Genomic DNA, 17,323 nt, shown 5'->3' with positions numbered 1-17,323 from the left:
CTGAGATCAAATTTGAGCACATCGTTGTGCCAAAGCCACCGAGCCATTCCAAACCTTGGGGTGTTAGCTGTAACGATGCCAATCTGGACCAGTGGCCTTTGGAGCAAAGCAGGCCTTTTCCACAGTTTAAGAAGGATCTGAAAAATAAGTATTCACCCCCAGCAAGAAGAAATCCCACTCCCCTGATCTTCGCCCCAAGGTTTGAAGCTCATAACAATGAAGAGGGAGAGACTCCACTGTTCATTTGTCCGAAGGCTGGGACCCGCGTCCTAGAGGAAGGGAATGGGCCGCGGGAGCCCCCATGCACAGCCCAGGAGGAGCTACGGGGAACCAGATACCTACTGTTGGTCTTCATACACATCTATCCTGCAGCACAATGTCAAAACAAGGGACAGCTGAAGAGATTTGGAACAGAACCGTGGCATTTCTCATCAGATAACACAAAAAGGAAAATAAACATCAAATGCATTGTCGAGCTCTGTCCCTTACATTGGGGCCTTGGGCCTCTCTTATACCCTCTGCACAGGCAGCTCAAGTAGAAGAGGTCCTCGTGGGACATCGCGGCCGTACTCACTCATCAAAGTACCGCTGAGACTCGGCAAATCCAAGCCTTGAACTGATCAGCTATTCCAAGGAGGGTGATCCCGTGTGCTGGGTTTCCAATTTGTTACTTTTCCCCCCAGCCTGGGGGTTGGGGGGGCCTGTACGGTACCATTCCCAAGGGGAAGGGTAGCATGAAGCTTGGTTCCCATGAGATCTCCCCCTCTGGTCTTGGGGCTCCTTACATAGGACCCTCCTCCCTGCCGCCCACCTTCAAATCTCATGAGAAAGTGATAGAGCCAGATGGCGGGAAGAAGAGTGAGCCTATGTTTGTTCTTTTTTAAAAAAAATCCAAATTATAGTTCATATTTAAAATTGTTTTGTTATAATAGCTAAACTGAAGACAGTATTATAAAGCTTTCTATTCTCCTTCTTTAAAAAAAGTGAAGAAGGCTTACCCATTTTTGAAATAGAGGACATGGGCTCTCTGAAGTCCTGTTTCTAGGAAAAAGCCTAGTTCTTGATCGTGGGGAGCAGGGCCGGGCTTAGGGCTTCTGTTTTGAATATTAGTAAGTATTACCTAGAAGGGGAGAAAACCGGAAAACTAATCAGATCCACATCCAAGTCTACTTCCTTCAACCCTATTGCTAAATGCACTGCACAGCTTGAAAAATGGACTTCCTTATGCAAACAGACGTCAGAGAGAACGACTTCTCTGAGACAGGAAGCAACCAAGCAACCCAGGGGTGTGTGTGGCCCTCCTGGTGCCAGGGGCTGAGGAGTGGAGGGCGCTGACGGACGTGTGGTGCCAGGACAAGCATCAGGGCCAGGCCGGAGTGGCGCTGCTAAATGCCAGGATGTTGACAGAGAGGCTGCATAAGACAGCGGCCGGTCCCGGCAACAGGCAAAAATAGGCAGAGATAGTCATCATCCACCCAAGGCCAAGGCCGCTGACTGGCAGGCTGCAGCTTCAGCCCTGCAAGAGCTTGATGAGCTCCCAAAAGAGCTGAGAAGTGCCGTGACTGGCCTGGCCTAAGACTAACCAGGGACGACCAACCGTCCAGGCTGAAGCGAGGCCTGTGGACTGAGTGGCAGTCACCTGTTCTCAAGGGAGGAGCCGAGACAAACAGCCTAAGCTTCTGGTCTCCCAAACTTGACCTCTTGTCAACAGATGACGAGGTTTCAAAAGTTCCCATTTTTAGCCTTGAAAAAGATTAGTTGGTCTCCCAACTTATCAGGAGAAAGGCTTGTAAATTGAGTGGGTTATAGTGAAGTCTGCAGATGTATCAACTGTTCCACAGGCTACTCCCTTTAAACTCACAAGTCAAATAAGGCATTCAGCAAACAAAAGCTCCTGTGGCCCATTAAACACCATTCAAGGGCTCTCCAGACACTGTCCGAGTTTGCCGAAAGTCAGCAGCTCTTCAAGGACCCTGATGTTAGCCAAACCCCAAATATCCTAGGGGTCTTGAAATTATTCACCAAAAGGAGTTGAAGCAATTGCTAGTTCTCTAACTCGCAAGGTCTGGGGAAAAGAAAAGTAGCAGGCACTCAATGAACAACATGTTCTGGAGTGAAATCCAGGTGGGCAACCCTTGCATTTGAACTGCATCCCAGCATCTTACCAAAGCTGCCTGGCTGCTTCATGACTTAGCACTTGGCCCTGCAAGTGCTGAGAGGTAGGCGTCCCTTCTACCTCCAGAGGGCGTGAGCGTTTTTGTCTTTAACGTGTGACCCTCCCCCCTGACTCTCTAAGTGATGGAGGGGCACGGAGCAGGGTCCTTGAGCATGTGTCCAAGAAGATCTCACTCACTCCTCTGAGCTTCAAAAAGTATCTCCGTGCTATCCCGGCTGGTGTGGTTCAGGGGGTTGGGCACCGCCCCGCAAACGGAAAGGTTGCCAGTTTGATTCCTGGTCGGGGTCATGCCTCGGCTGCGGGCCGGGTCCCCGGATGGGGGTGTGCGAGAGGCAACCGACTGATGTTTCTCTCCCTCTTTCCCCCTCCCTTCTCCTCTGTCTAAAAGTAAATAAATAAAAATTTAAACAGATCATCTACATGCTGCCAACTCCCACACTGATAGTCTACAATCCAGACTTCCCTTCTGAATTCCAGGCTCACATATGGAACTACTTCCTGGACATCTCCATTGGAGAGTCCAACTCTGAAACCTTTAAAAATTACCCTTCATGTGCTTTTGAAAATAGTTTTTAATTTCAAAGAATGCCATGATTATTTTAAAGCAAAACAACTCAGTACAGTACAAAAAGAAAGTTATAAATCATCTTATTTCTGTGGTGGAATCATCTTATAAATCATTCCACCACAGAAATAACCAGTTAACATCAGCTGAATCTGTATATGTGTGTATCAAGAGGAGAGAAAAGTGAAAATCATTTTCCAGAAACTGAGATTGCACTCTATGTCAGTTTTAAATGTAAATCATTACATTTAATTTTAATTAAAGTTGTTAGAAGCAATGAAGGTGGGACCAAAGTAATCATTCAACTTCAGAAAAACATAGATTTTTTTCCCTCACATAGTCATAAGAGGTCTCTCTAAAGTTAAAAATATTTCGTATTTATTATGTATGTGCGGGTGTGTGTAGGAAAAGAGAGCGAGAAGAGAAAGTGGGTGCTTCTTTTACTGATGTATTTCAACTTGACACAGTATCTCCAGGTTCACAGTAAAGACGAGGAGACTGACATATTCATACTCATGTTACTTTCCATTTTATCTTCTCTTCACCTTCCTAGTTCTGTTATATTACTTTTTCTATTGCCAAGGCTCCCAAGGTTCCACCCCAGAACTGTTTTTGCATCAGTTCTATATGAAAATGCACTCTCTGCTTCTTAAATTCTTTATTTTGAATCGATTCTTGGTTGGTAGAACATTGCCCAGAAGGGCTCGTGGGAGCTCCAGGCCAAGTTCCTGCATGTCTGAGAAGCCTGTCTTGCCTCTCCTGCTCCGAGCCTTACTGGGGGGGACCCCTTGGGCTTCACACTTCCTCTCCTTCAGGGTCCTGCCAAGGACCCCCCAGCCTCCTGACGCTGAGAGCCACACTCGGAAGCCGGCCTCCTGCTCTCCCTGTGTACACGATCTCGGCAAAGAGCAACCTGCTGTTCCCTGAAGTCTACAAAATCTACGAGGAGTTGTCTTGCCTTTCATCCCTCTGTGCCCAGTCTGCTTAGCGTACAGACGGAACTCTAGGTGTACAAATTCAGATCTGCAGTAGAAAGTAAGGAGCTGGGGTGGGGCGGCCACTCTGGGTTCAAAGCCCGGCTCCCCAACTTTGGCGAGTCCCAGCCTCTCCACACCTCAGTTTTCTCAGTGGTGAAATGAAGATGGCGACAGAACGTGGTTTTAGCACGGTCCCACAGACTAAATGAGATTTTGAGATTTTCTTCCTTTCTCACACAAACATTTAATGTTATAAATACTTCTGTACATTTTCTTTTATTTATCTTGAAGCTCTATTTTTAGGTACACACAGTTTTAAGATTACAATGTCTTGCTGATGAACTGACTCCTTCTATTATCTTATATCTCTATCTCCTGCACTATTCCTTGTTCTTAATTCTACTTTGATATCATAATACAGCCATTCCAACTTTGTTTTGATTTTTGTTTGCATAGTATGCATTTTTACTCTTTGTCTACCTATATATTAATATTTAAATGGTTTTCTTGAAGCTGGTATATAGTTAGGTCCTGCTTTTTTATCCAATCCGAAAATCTCCGCCTTTTAAGCGGGGTGTTTAGACCATTTGCATTTAAAGTAATTATTCACACGATCAGAACCATCTTTCTAGTTGTTTTTTATTGTTTGATCTGTTCTTTGTTCCTTTTTTCTCTCTCATTCTGCCTTTTTTTAATTGATGATTCCATTTTATTTCCACTATCAAATGATTATTTTTTCTTATTTTTAGTGGTTGTCCGAGGGTTTACAATATAGCTCTTTAGTTTATCACAGTCTGTCACACTCTTCAAATAATATTATACCCATTCATATATAAACACCTTATAACAATACACATCCATTTCCTCCCCTAACCTTTGTGCTTTGATGTCATTAATCCCGGGGCCCTGGAGACAGGGCTCACCCTCAAGGGCCCCTTTCCGAACACTGCCCTCCCAGAGACCAGAACGCTTCCTTGGACAAGTGCCGCCTAACTCCCACCCACCCCAGGAAAACCTGGAGCATCCTTACACTCTAGGAATCTAGGTTGAGCTCAAAGCTGAAGTCTCCACTATCATCCATCTTAATAAATAAGGTCGTCCACCCAGACGCCCAAACCAGACACTGGGGCGTGAGCACGAACACCTCGATGCTCTAACACCCAATCTCGTACCAGGTGTGTCCAAACTGGCTCTCGGGTACGTCCGCACCTGCCCGTTTCCAGAGCCATTACTTCACCTGAGCTACTGTCGCCTCCTGTTAGATTTCTACAACAGCCTCCTACATGGGCTCTCCACATCCTCTCCTGCTCCCTCCCTTCCCTTTCACTCTCCACAAGCAGCCCGAATAACGTTTTTATGTATTTGAAAAATATTTTATTTTTAGAAAGAGGGAAAGGTGGGGAGAAAGAGAGGGAGAAAAACCTCGATGTGAGAGAGAAACATCAATCAGCTGCCTCCCGAACCAGCCCTGATCGGGAACCAAACCAACAACCCAGGCACGTGCCCTGATGGGGAATCAAACCGGCGACCTTTCACTTTGCGGGGTAAGGCCCAGCCAAGTGAGCCACACCAGTCAGGGCCTGACTAAATTTTTATAACACGATCTGGGTCGTGTTACTCGAGTTCTTTCTCATCTCCCGGGTGTTGACCTGACTGCCACCTTCCCACCTGCACTGTGCCCACGACATGAAGGAGGCCTGCCTCTATGGTTCCCTCTCTGTAGAACGTCCCACTCTACTCCTGCCCTGCACTTACCAGTGTGGTTTTAACCCGATCGCTGGTTGTTGGCCTCCGTGGTGCCACAACTGTCACGAGCCAGGGCCACCTCTCTTTCATTTACTAACACCTCCAGTGTCTAGTGCAGTAGAGTCTTTTGCAGGGCAAATTTTCAACACATGTAGTAAATGAATGAAATGTGCAGTAAATGAATGAATGAATGAATGTGCAAGGCCAATCAGAAATGCAGAAAAAAACAACCAGAAATAACCTACTATGCATTCGGCACTACACAGGTACAGAGGTTATCTCGTGTATTCTCCCACAAAACCCCCCAGGGAGACACACCATTGTCCTCTCTTCACTGAAGGGGACACTCAGACTGTGCGCCATGGAGGGAGTCGCCCAAATCACATGGCTAGCGATTTAGAGCTGGTGCTGAAACTCAGGTCCACCTGACTATGCATGCTAGCTCCTCCCCCTCTGTCCTATCAGTCTGTGTCTGCTTGCAGAACAGAGCCCAATGGACAAGGGGTCAGGCTGCCAGGATGGAGCTTTAGGTTATTAATGGGAAAGATGCAAGTGGGGAGGCAGAGAGAACAGCTCAGTTCAGGGCTTGCTGTGAAGCCCAAGCATCTTGGATTTAATCCCTCCTCCAACAAGAGCCTCTAACACACGGGCCTGGGCGGAAGCATCGTTCGGCAGCACTCAAGCCACCACCTGTTCTGTGGATAAGCACTTCCCCATGAGAGGATGCCAGCTAGCATCCTGAACAAGTACAGCCTGCTTTGGTGTACGCACACACCCAACGGCTGAGGAAGCCTGGAAGCAAGGGAGCAGGGGCCAGATATCTTAGATCAAAGGACCCAGGTTCAAGATCTGGTTCTGACCCCTCACCACCAGTGAACTTCGGAGAATTCCTCTGACCTCTCGGATCTTCATTCTCCTCCTTTGTACAATGGGATAATAATAGCTCACATGATTGTGGTTAAGTTGCAAATGAGGCATTTGGTGAGAATAGGAACACAATCATCTTTAATAGAGATATATTAAAGAGTTATCTTCAAGTAGGAACAAAATAAGGACATTTCCCACCACCTTTATTTTTCACACTGTTTTAGAAAGTCTGGCAATAGGACGTGAGAGAGATAAGATGGGAAATATTAGGAAGGAAGAAACCCAACAAAAACCATTCCTCTGCCACATACCCACGTTCTCACAAGAGTAAGAAGAATCAACTCTATTTTCATAGAGGAGTTCAATGTTGTGGTTAATGATCCTATCTTTGTCAGCCTTCAAGATACAACAGCTCAGGTATCCTCTCTTCCAGAAACCAGCCCTAAACTTCCACACTGGTCCCAAACCCTTCTCTGGGCTCTTGGCGCCCTCTGGGTGTCCGCCCTGTGTCCTCATGAGACCCCAGCTCCCTCGGACTTGCTCTGTGGCTTACTCAGCCCAGAGGCCCTGGCGTCCAGCACAGTACGCAGAGCACAGAAGCTCAGTAACTGTGTGAGCAAATTAGAACTCAACAAAATTACTCTAAAATTCACTTAGAGGTGCCCACAGAACCGGACGGAAGATATTCTGAAAATAAGAATCAGCAGTTACTAATCCTTTCAGATGTTAAAACCCATCATAAAAAGTTCTTATTAAATAGTCACATTGGTGCAATATAAGATGGCAGAACAAAATAGGAAAGCCAGAAGTTACTGTTGTATTAATACTTTTTTGAATGACTTAAAGCATACGACAGAAAATATGAAAAAGAGATGTAAGATCGTCTTAAGCAGCACTGAAATCTGGGGAGAACATGAGTCATGCCTGATATCATATACCAAGGTAAATCCCCAGAAGATCTGGAAATGAAAAGTTATTTTTAAAAACATGGAAAATGGTTAAAAACTCTTTAAATCCTAGAAGGGGGTTATCCCAAATTTTATCTTTAAAACAATAAAGAAAATATGATAAAATATAATCAGGTTCAAATGTGTACAGATTTATGAGCAACTTAAAATGAAAAATTACTGATTGGGAAAACATTCTGAGTGAAAATGATAAGGAGTTAACACATTTATGGCATAAAAACTTCATTCACATTGTAAAAAACCCCACTACATCCCAAAATTGAACAGAGAGTATAAACAGACGAAAAAGAAGCATAACAAGGTTAAACATCAAGTTACCATCTGACCCAGCAAACCCACTACTAAGTATATATACCCAAGAGAATGAAAACATCTGTCCACGGGAATCCTGTATGTGAATTACAGCAACATTTTACTGCAGCCGAAGAATGAAAGGGCAACACGATTACTGGAGAAACACGGTGCAGTGTATCCATACGGCGGCCAGTTATTTGACCATGAAAGGGCTGAAGGACGGTGCGTGCGGCAACAGGGTGAATCTCGAGACCCTGAGGCCAAGCCCAGAAGCCAGTCTGCGGGGGGGCGGCAGCTGTGCGGTTCTGCGTGTCAGACACGCCCTGAACACGCAAATCAATGGAGACGGAGGACCGCAGGTGAGCGGGCACAGGGTCTCCTTTGGGGCAGCAAAAATGTCCTGGAATCAATATTGGCAATGGCTGCACAGCCCTGTGAATATATTAAAAACCGCTGGAATGTACACTTTCAAAGGGTGAATTGTATGGTGTGTAAGTTATATCTTATAATGTAATAAAAAGGGTAAAAGATAACTAGTCAATAGATGAAAAAAAATCCAACCTGTTGATAGTCAAAGAAACGCAAACTATAACTGCAAGGTACCGTTTTCACCGAGCAAATCAGCGAAGTATTTGCTATTTTATACAACAGCAAGCCTGTCGATATAGCGAAAAACCCACTGCCCTCCTGCACAGCCAATGGTAGAGGAGGGCAGTAGGACTCACAGAAAGCAGTGGGGCACATTATGTAGCACCAAGAGCATCTAAAGACACCCCCACTGCGGGGACTTTGCCCTTAAGGAACAAGGCAAAGGCCGCCTGAAGGAGCGGGCGTGGCAGGGGTGCTCAGAACAGGTGCTGCCCGCCAGCGCGTCGATCACGCCACAGAGGCCAACCCTGATGGAATAGGGCACAGCCTGGGAAACACTTCAAGGCTCTGACATAATGTTAAGTAAAAACAAAGACTATTAAAAACAATTTAATGCTGTAAAATTATGAGGGCAGAGGCTGACCGAGGAAACACAAAAATTAAACTACTGTTTCCGACGTGGGTGTAGGCAGGTCGTGGGCTCCCGCTCTGGCTCCATGATGGCAGGCCTGTGTGCACGCCCAGCCCGCCGGCTCCTGGACGTCTCTACGGAGGTGTCCTTCCTCCAGGCACACATGTCAGGCTGCAAACTGTGGCCTGCGGCTGTGGCTGGAGCGGGGTGGGGACGGGAGGGTGAATCTGCCCTTTTCTTATCTCTCACACGTAGAGCCCGGCACAGCCACGTGGACCTCCAGAGTCGAGTCACAGCGCCAGGTGCTTTTCCGTGGCAGGGCCTCGTGTCTGAATCCCACACACAACAGAACCTCCATCTCCTCCAGTTCTGAGTCCGCAACCTGGGATCCCTCCCACTGGGCGGGCTCCACAAACTGGGGGGTGACCACACAGACTGCTGAGCAGAGGAAATCTGGGCGGGGTGGGGCCTGGCCCCGGGGCGGAGCTGGGTGTTTCTTTCCAAACTCCAGCGCTGAACAGCCCATAACAAGTCTGTGGACGGCCCGTAATTTAGCTCGGCCTCCCTTTCTAAAAGAGGGTGTAAAGGAATGAACTGTCAGCAGAAGGTAAAGTTCCACCCTGGAACTGCTTCGGCTCCAAAAAGCCGTCACCAGCTGGCGGGCGGATGCGCGCAAAGGACAGGGGCAGCAAGATTTCATTTGCCAAAAGCAGAGCTCACATTATAATATTCAAGGATGAAGTCATCTTTATTCCTGTCCTTGCACCACTAGGAGCTCCTTGCAGGGCAGATAACGTTATTTAGCGCTGGCAGGACGCCACCGCCCAAAGATAAACTAATCAAGGCCATCCCACGTTCTTTCTAATTCTATCTGCTCTAATTTGATTGGTTTGATTAAATTATTTTATGGGCACGGTGTTAGAGGGACCTTTTATTCCCCTTCAGAGAACAAATTATCGGTAGATGCCTCGGGGACAAGGACGATGCGGCACAAACAGTTAATGCGCACGGCTTGCGTGCACTCGCGTCCTCCTCAGCCCGCCTCTGCGTTTGGAACAAGGGACGAGCGGCACAGGGCAGCTCCTGGCGGGCTGGCCAGACGACGCTGGAGACTCGCTGGTTCTCTAGCCCCAGACAAGCTGGGCAGTGCGAGGCCCACCCAGAAAACAAAAGCTGAAACAAAGGACTGGGCCAAGGTCACATGGTGCAGAGGTGAACAGGTGAACAGAGAATGACCACAGAAAGAAATGCTGACCGTGTGCCGGCCACGGGCACGCGGGGAAGTGCGTGGTCAAACCACCCCATCCTGACTAGCACAGCCCACCTACCCATTGGCATTGCTCTTTTACTAACGAGGATCCTGAGGCAGCACAGAGAGGTTGGCAGCACAGCCCAAAGTCCCACAGCTAAGAGGTGGCAGGACCGGGATCCCAATACCAGCAGTGGCCTGACAGCTGGGCTCTGCTGCCTCCCACAGGTCAGTAAGTCAGCTCAAGGGGAGGCCAAGGTCATCTCCCTCTCTGAGGGTTGCTGCTCTGTATGAAGTAAACAACTTTAACATCACTGAACAGTGATGCTGACTTCACTCTTTGGGAAACACAGAGAGCGGGGCCACCTCGGAAATGGGATTTGGTGGTCCCCGATGGTGAAAGGCACTGTCCCCCAGAGTTCTCCCCAAATTTTATCCTTACTTATGCAAGAAGTTAAGAGCCAACACTAATAAACAAAGTGCCCAGAGGTCCCGGCAACTGGGAGTTTCCTCTCTAGAGAATGGCTGGGAAAGGAGGGACAAACCATCGAAGGACTGACCGCGTCTGCCCAGTGGAACAAATACAGGGACAGAGCTTGTGGGTGCTTCCACTGAAGAGGGCTGCCCACCTGGAGAATCGAGGCCTGAGCTTGCCCCGGTCTTGGACTTAATTCATGTTCTAGTTCCTTAAAATTTAGGTTTTTAATTTAGCGTACTTTTAAAAGTCATTTAAGTTCAAAAATTTTTTTGTTTATGTCCAAGAGGTCTCATCTGCATAGCACCCACTATCTCACCTCAAAACCCCTGAACTTTCGGCTGGCTCAACGGGCACTTAAGGAAGGTCATTTCCCCTGTAGACTCCTCATCAATCAACACACATTTCTTAAATACCTACTACAGTCAGAACAGACGTTGGATCCACTCAGTCTCTCTCATTGCTAACATCGCGACTTGCTGGATCTGAGCAGGGAGGCTCAAAGTGGTCTCCCACAAAGGAAAATGCAGGCAGGAAAATCCGAGCCGGAGACATGAGAGCACCTGGAGACCGACCGTAGGCTGAGGCTGCGTCCCCCCGCCACTCGGACCTCTGGTCTGCCTAGGGAAATACGTGTTTCTACGTATAAGGGTGTGGGGAACTCCAGTGGCTGGGGCAGGAAAGCGAGCGAGTGCTGGACTTGGTCAACAAAGGGCTGAGATCTAATTCCAGCCTCAGCCCTAAACTCCTCTGTGCCCTGGGCTCTCCCTTTCTCAGCCTCCACTTTCTTCTCAGAACCCAACGCCCTATGATCACTATTTCCCCAAACCCACAAAAATCTCTGCTTTATATCCTATGATTGCATCTTTGATGATCTGGCTGAAAAACCCGCTGGCGAACAGGTGGTTATCGAAGGCACGCGACAGGAAGGAGCCCAGATCTGCCAGAGTCCATGTCGTGAATGGCACAGGTAACAGAAGAGCCTCCTGTCTCCCGGCCCAAAAAGGCAGGCTCAGCACGACGGGGCCGGACAACCGTTGGGCGGTGGGGTGCAAAACAAGAGCCCCTGAGTGGCAGGGGCTGGGGGGAGACAAGAGAAGCTGAGCTGGGGTGCACGGGTTCCCCACTGCCAAGCACTGGCAATGGTGGACACCAACAGTGGAAGCAATGTGGGTTTTGAAAGCATGGTCACTTCTCTAGAGACCTTGTCCTAAACTCTGAATAACGGAAGATTCCTTTCTCGTGGCAGCCTGCAGATAGGCCATTCTGGCAAGGCCTGTCCGGAAAAAGTCCAGCTACTGTTAGTATAATAAGAATGGATGTGACCTGGCCGCCGGGGGGATTGGAATGCACATGCGTGAACAATGACTTCACTGCACTAGTCAGTGGGGGCAGTAGACACTGGTGAGTGAGCATGTGCACTGTGTGGCTGTTGCATTCAAAATGGCTGAGCAAGTAGAGCCACAAATCCGCATCAAATTTTCATTAAGTTTGAACATTCCTCCACGGAAGCTATTTGGATAATTCAGAAAGCTGCAACCATGGGCCGCTGGTGATTGGCAGCTTCATCACAACAACACGCCTGCTTATGTGTCACGTCTCATGCAGAGTTTTTCTGTGAAACATCAAATGACCCAGGTGACTCAGCCCCTCTATAGCCCAGATTTGGCGCCCTGTGACTTCTGGCTTTTCACAAAACTAAAATCACCTTTGAAAGGAAAAAGATTTCAGACCATTGATGAGACTCAGGAAAATACAATGGGGCAGCTGATGGTGACCAAGAGAACTGTGTGAGGTCCCAAGGTGACTGCTTTGAAGGGGACTGAGGCATCACTGTCCTGTGTACAAAGTTTCTTGTGTCTTGTGTCTTCTTCAGTAAATGTCACTATTTCTCATGTTAGGTGGCTGGGTTTCTTCTGGACAGAGCTTGTGAGCTCCCAGGCACGACGAGCCATGATCTGCGGCCCATTCTGGAGCAGGCCAGGACACATATCATCCCCCTGCTTCTCATACAGTAGTTCTGACCCTCATCACATACATTAACATACAAAGACTTATTAAAAAATCACTTCCGGTCTGTATGTTATTAAATAACAAAAACCGACAAGACTTTGGTAGCCCCTCTCCACTCTAACCCTCATGGAGACGGAGAGCCCATACACCTGATGGGAACGGGACTGAGATCACTTTCGGCCTCACGGGATTTCCCGTCATTTCAAAATACCTCCCAGGATGCGTCTCAGGGTCTGAAGGGGGAAATGTCGCTGTCAGGCCTTGGTTAGAACTCCAGAACACTCTGCTGGGGGCAGAGAGGGCTGGGAGCTATTGAGTAAAAACAAGTGACATTTGTCAAGAACCCCAGGCTCGGTGCCTTGTTTACCTGACCTTTTATAATCCCCACAAGAATGCCATGAAATAGGAACTACAACTAATCTCCTTTTCCAGGTGGGGAAGCTGGGACCGAACAGGGCAGGAGTTTTAAAGGGCCGGGATGGAGATCCTTCTGAACAGACCAGTGACACAGCCCTGTCCTGCCTCCCTCATCCTGGGCCTGAGGGTGTGAGCTGGGGTCTCTCGTTCACTCACTCTCCGCTCAGGGGGCCCTCCTGTCCACCGCTGGGTTCCATCTCCCGCACCAGAGGCACACGGGTGGTGGCCGGGAGGAACCGTCCAGATGGCCTCGGGGGATCCGCCGCCTGCTTCAGGCAGGGCAGTCGAGGGTCCCCAGCAGACCTCTGGCGTCACCACTGAGGTCAAGCCCCCCAAGCCCAGCTGTACAGATGGTCCATGCAAGTACGAATGAAGATCAACCCATTTTGCAAAACAGAGCAGGAATAATTAGCCAGCTCCGGGGTTCTAAGGGGATAGACAGGTGCATGCTGCCGGTCTGCTCCGAGGGTGCTGAAACACTCCCCAGCACTGGCTCGTCCCCTTCCCAAGCCCCACGATGGCCGCAGGCTTCCCCTCGGCATCGCGGAGAGTGAGGGAAACTGCGTCCCCGGAGGCAGACGGGCAGAAGGTTCTCCAGAGGGCACCCATGGTTCTCTATAATTGGATGTGAGATTTTAAAAAATTAACCATGGGAACAAACACACAGTCCACACTCACCCTTTCTATCTCTTGGAGGTACAGGAGCGCAATGTCCCCGGCCTTCTCGTAGCAGGTGACGACATCCTGCTCCCGGTCCACGTGGAGGTTACTGGTGGAAGAGGAAATGGGCAGCTTCTCTAAACAAAGTCCTGGGAAAAATCAAACACAAAAACTGGGTGAGCTGCTTTTCACGGGCTTAACTTTTAAAATGTTGCTCTGGAGGGCCAGAAAGCGGTCCCCGGAGACCACACACTGTCAGAGAAGCGGACTCTCCGCCCCCTCTCTCTTCAAGTACAAAGAGAACATCAAAGTGGAGTGCAGAAAAAAGCACCCACAGTTACGGGCCAAAGAGGCACTGAGCCCCATTTGGCTTCTGATATCGGGCTGGGAACCTGGTCGCTGTGACCCCGTTCAGACCTAACCGAGCTTCTCCATCAATTACGTCCCAAGGTCCTGAAAGAATTTTTAAGGTGAGTAAAGGTAGGCTCACAGAACAATACTAGCTAAGGAATATTTTCCATCTCCAAGTGTAAACAAACAAAAAAAATTAGATGCTCTCGGGAGTCTCAGTTACCAGAAATCCTTCCAGCCCTCAGCCTTATAGTGGGGGTCAGGGCAGCAATTTCTCAGTTCTGGGCAAAGAAAAGCCCCAGAACTTCGCTTTGGGGGCATCTCTTTCCAGATGGAGGAGGTACTCTTAAGCAAGGGAGATGTCATGGCTGGAGTGTAGGAAAGGCTGAAAAATTCTCAAAGCCGAGGGGAGCGGCTGCGGCCGGAACCCAGCGCCACCTCTGCCCTGCCCTGGGCATCCAGCCCAGAGCAAGGGGGACTCGGGTTCTGCCCACAACTGGAGGCAGCAGGAACTCTGTGCGGGGGGCTTCCGGGGCCTCCACATGCAACAGGGCTTCTGCTGCGTCGAGGGCCCTCGGACCCACACACACACAGGCCCCACGTGTTCCACTCCTTGTGGAAGTGTAAGGAGGGTCACTACTGACAGAAACGGGGTCTGTACTGGGAAGGCGCAGGGAGAGTCCTGCCGATGAAGAAGCTGAGGTCTGCCGTGGTAAATGAAGGGAGTGACCAGCCCGAAACCTGCAGTCAGTTCCTGATACCGCGGGGATCAGAAGCCAGGCCTGTGGCCTCACCAGCAACGACCATCAAGGCTGCTGCTGACCTTCAGAGTGGACACCACACCAGAGAGCGGGTGAGACACTAAACACACCAGAAAATGGCCCGAAGCCCCCTGTGCATCATTTTGCCCATGGCCTCATCCAAGTTGCTCTCCAACAGTGAGTCCCTCCGGACTGTGGAAAACGGCCGGGGGCACTGCACTGTCCGGAAGGAGGAGACACCTCTTCTGTTCCTCTGGAGCCACGAACGCGGGGCCGCGTGCCTGCGAGCTCGGAGGTCGCCACTTGGCCACGGAGGGTGCAGCTCCGCCACGGATCCTGATACCGTTAGCCACTTTACAGGGGTGAGATTGGCATGCAACAAACTACGCATTGTTTCAATGTTTCAATATTGTTGTTGTTTTTATTTAAAATTTTTATCAATTCAAGTCCATAACTTACATCTGGATTCACTCTTTATGTTGTGCAGGTCTGTGAGTTTTGACAAATGTTTTAATGATGTCAATCAAATATCCACCACTACTGTGTGGTACAGGATAAGTCTGCTGTCCTAAAAACGGCCCCTGCTCACCTCTTTATCTCTCCACCCCCTCCCGAACCTCACAGAGTTGGAATCATGCAGTACGGACTCCTTTCAGAGTGGCTTCTTCTCACTGAGCTACACCGACATAAGGTCCCTCCGTGTCCTTTGGTGGCCTAACAGCTCATTTCTTTTTGTTGGTAAATAATAATCCATTTCCCCATTAGTCTATTAAAAGGCATCTGCACTGCGTCTGAGTTGGGGCAAATGTGAATACAACTGCTACAAATATCCATGTGTGGGCCTTTGTGCAAACACGGTTTTCAACTCAATCAGGTAAAACACCAAGAAACACGACTGCGAACTGTGCGGGGAGAATACGCTTGTAAGAAACAGCTAAACAGACCCATCTTCCTGACAAAGTGACTGTGCTGTCCCAAGGCGTCTCTGTCCTACCGACCCGCTGTCTACCTGTCCTCTCATTCGCTGAAGTCTCAGGCCTCCCAGTGGCTGTTTGGACGGTGCCACTCAACAGTTTCCTTCAAACGACCTGAAATCATTTCACATACGCACAGCACCTTTACAGCTGCATTACTTCCATCCCTCTTCCGGGCCTTTACTCTTATCCTATAGGTTTTTCCGTCATGCAGGTTATAAATCCCAGCCCACGAGGTTTTATTTGGCCATCCTTGTTGAGAAATATGTTTGCTGACTATGGAATTTGGGGTGGGCGGCTTGCTTCCTCTGCCGCCCCCACTCGAAACGCCCGCCCCACGGCAGTCTCCCCTGCAATGGCTTCTGACAGTGAGCCTGCCCCCACCCACACGGGTTTGTCCACCCGCCTGCAACGCGCTTTGTTCCTGGCTGCTTTTAAGATTTTTCTCTCGCCACGGGCAGTAAGATTTTCTCTCGCCACGGGCAGCGAGCGGTTTGCATGACGAAGTGCATTGGTTTAGTTTCCTCCATGTTTCTGGTGCTTCAGCTTCGCTGAGCTTCCTGGATCTAAGGGCTTATAGTTTTCATAAAATCTGAAAAATGTTCAGGCGTTACTCATTAAACTGTTTCTGTCAACTCTCCTCCTTCCTGAGGGGACTCCAGTGACACGAGTTAGGCCACCTGAAGCTGTTCCGCAGCTCACTCGCGTCACTTCCTTGTCCCCTTTTCTTGGTGTCATTTTGGATGGTTTCTCCTGCTGGGTCTTCAAGTTCACTGACCTTTTCTTCTGTATCTAGTCTGCCCTTCGTCACAACAGTGTAGTTTTCCTCTCCACGAAAACGTGATGTGGGTGTGTTTTTAACTTCCCCATCTCTACTAAACCTTTTGAACATAAGGAATACAGTTGCAGTAACTGTTTTAATGTCCCTCCAATCCTGGGGGTTTAATTTCCTTCCCACTTGGAGCCAAAATTGTTTATGCAGCTGCAACCGAAATCACTAAGCAGCCTCTCCAGTGTGAAGTCTGTTACAACCTCTTGAAATTTTCTTTGAAGGATACACGATAAACTGAACGAATTCACCGTTTGGCAGAACAGCTCCAGAGCCACTCAAAGCAAGCACCTGACTGAAGCACCCACATGGGCTCTAAGTTCTGCTTTGTGCAAAATTGTAACTACCAGACAACAACAAAGAGGCAATTGTTTTGCAATCTGCCTTCTGCTGTGTGAGAAGCAACCAGAGAATGCACAAATTAGTATCAGAGATTTAATATAAAGAAAACATATTCTCCAGAGTGTCAGAGGGCCAGGGAGGAAGGTACTCGGTTCCACTGCCGCTGGCCTTGGGCCATGGAGACTCACTGAGATGACCAGGGCCCCCTGGGGCCTGCCAAGCCCACTGAATCAAAGGAAAGCCAAATCCAATTCAAAACGGTTTGACTATCAGGTGTATTTTGAAAGCTGAATTACTGCAACCCAATCATCTGGGGCTGCAATCTGTGACCATTCATGGTCAGTACAAACATTAAGTACCCTATAAAACTTAACCCTCCACTGAGAAGAGACCGGTGTCTCCTGTGGGTTTGTGTTTTAAGTGGGCAGATATGTGGGCACCCAAGGCCTCGGCTGGCAAATGGGTCCCTGGCAAGGAGTCCATCCTCGGGTAGGAGACTCTTCACGGTAAACCTTGTTCCTCCCCCCCCCCCATGCTGCGGCACTCATCCCATGGGCCTCTGGGGCACATCTCGGAGAACAGATGAGTCTTGGCTCACCAGGGACTCGTGGCCATGCCGTGCAGTTACGGAACATCTAGTTCTCTGTCGAAAGCTGCTT

The 17,323-nt window shown here is 48.9% G+C and overlaps 1 protein-coding gene across 5 annotated transcripts in view; it reads right to left on the bottom strand.

Annotated features, from left to right (window-relative positions):
* TTC7B (tetratricopeptide repeat domain 7B) overlaps positions 1-17,323 on the bottom strand; it is a 214,370-nt gene that overhangs the window by 151,800 nt on the left and 45,247 nt on the right. For all 5 annotated transcript variants that reach the window (XM_053666004.1, XM_053666005.1, XM_053666006.1 and 2 more), the window contains exons 4-5: positions 13,426-13,556; positions 999-1,120 (exon numbers count right to left, since the gene is read on the bottom strand). In XM_053666004.1, the coding sequence (XP_053521979.1) occupies positions 999-1,120; positions 13,426-13,556 (253 nt within the window). The remainder of the gene's footprint in view (positions 1-998; positions 1,121-13,425; positions 13,557-17,323) is intronic.

This window comes from Artibeus jamaicensis, unplaced genomic scaffold, assembly GCF_021234435.1.
Source record: "Artibeus jamaicensis isolate MK-2021 breed Jamaican fruit bat unplaced genomic scaffold, CSHL_Jam_final contig_444, whole genome shotgun sequence".
Lineage (NCBI taxonomy): Eukaryota > Metazoa > Chordata > Mammalia > Chiroptera > Phyllostomidae > Artibeus > Artibeus jamaicensis.
The sequence above is the reverse complement of the archived record's forward strand: the minus strand, read 5'-3'. Positions and strand labels throughout refer to the sequence as shown.